This window comes from Trypanosoma theileri (genome assembly GCF_002087225.1).
Source record: "Trypanosoma theileri isolate Edinburgh chromosome Unknown TM35_Tth_19_V1, whole genome shotgun sequence".
Classification (NCBI taxonomy): Eukaryota; Euglenozoa; class Kinetoplastea; order Trypanosomatida; family Trypanosomatidae; genus Trypanosoma; species Trypanosoma theileri.
In genome coordinates this window covers 396,534-397,483 of record NW_021639861.1, presented here as the reverse complement: position 1 = coordinate 397,483, position 950 = coordinate 396,534, and the positions used below count along the sequence as shown (strand labels likewise).

The window sequence follows — 950 nt, the reverse complement described above, 5'->3', positions numbered from 1 at the left end:
GAAGGAGCGTACCCTGGATGCATTCAATGATGAGGTTGAAAAGCTAAATGAGCAACTGGCTGCGAAGGAACATGAACTGGAGTTCCTCCGCGGTTGTGATGAGGAGAAGAGTCGTGCACATGATGCGTTAAATGATGAGGTGGAGAAGCTGAATCAGCAGCTGGCTGCGAAGGAACAGGAGCTGGAGCAATTACAAAACGCAAATGAAGAAAAGGAGCGTGCCCTGAATGCATTGAACGATGAGGTGGAGAAGCTGAATGAGCAGCTAGCTGCGAAGGAGCATGAGCTGGAACAATTACAAAACGCAAATGAAGAAAAGGAGCGTACTCTGGATGCATTGAACGATGAGGTGGAGAAACTGAATGAGCAGCTGACAGCGAAGGAACATGAACTGGAGTTCCTCCGCGGTTCTGATGAGGAGAAGAGTCGTGCACATGATGCTTTAAATGATGAGGTGGAGAAGCTGAATGAGGAGCTAGCTGCGAAGGACCATGAGCTGGAACAATTACAAAACGCAAATGAAGAAAAGGAGCGTGCCCTGAATGCATTGAACGATGACGTGGAGAAACTGAATGAGCAGCTGACAGCGAAGGAACAGGAGCTGGAGCAGCTGCGCGGTTCTGATGAGGAGAAGAGTCGTGCACATGATGCGTTGAACGATGAGGTGGAGAAACTGAATGAGCAGCTGGCTGCAAAGGAAGAGGAGCTGCATCAGCTGCACGCTGCGAATGATGAGAAGGAGCGTACCCTGGAAGCATTCAATGATGAGGTGCAGAGGCTCAACGAGCAGTTGGCTGAATTGCAGGCAGAGAACGAAAAGCTTCGTGCCCACGATGATCGCTGGGTACCTGAGGGAAGTCGTAGTTCTGGTAGGCGCACTACGTCTCATCACCGGAAGGAGTTTGACGGTGAGGGTTGGGATCAGGTGCTGGAATCGCAGCCTGAGGAGC

The 950-nt window shown here is 50.9% G+C and overlaps 1 protein-coding gene across 1 annotated transcript; it reads left to right on the top strand.

Annotated features, from left to right (window-relative positions):
* Positions 1-139: 139 nt before the first annotated feature.
* Positions 140-949, top strand: TM35_000192400 (uncharacterized protein; the record flags this gene model as incomplete). Its single annotated transcript, XM_029026738.1, has 1 exon — positions 140-949. A coding segment is annotated over one exon (810 nt), but the record flags the coding sequence as incomplete, so codon positions are not given.
* Between the last annotated feature and the right edge of the window lies 1 nt (position 950).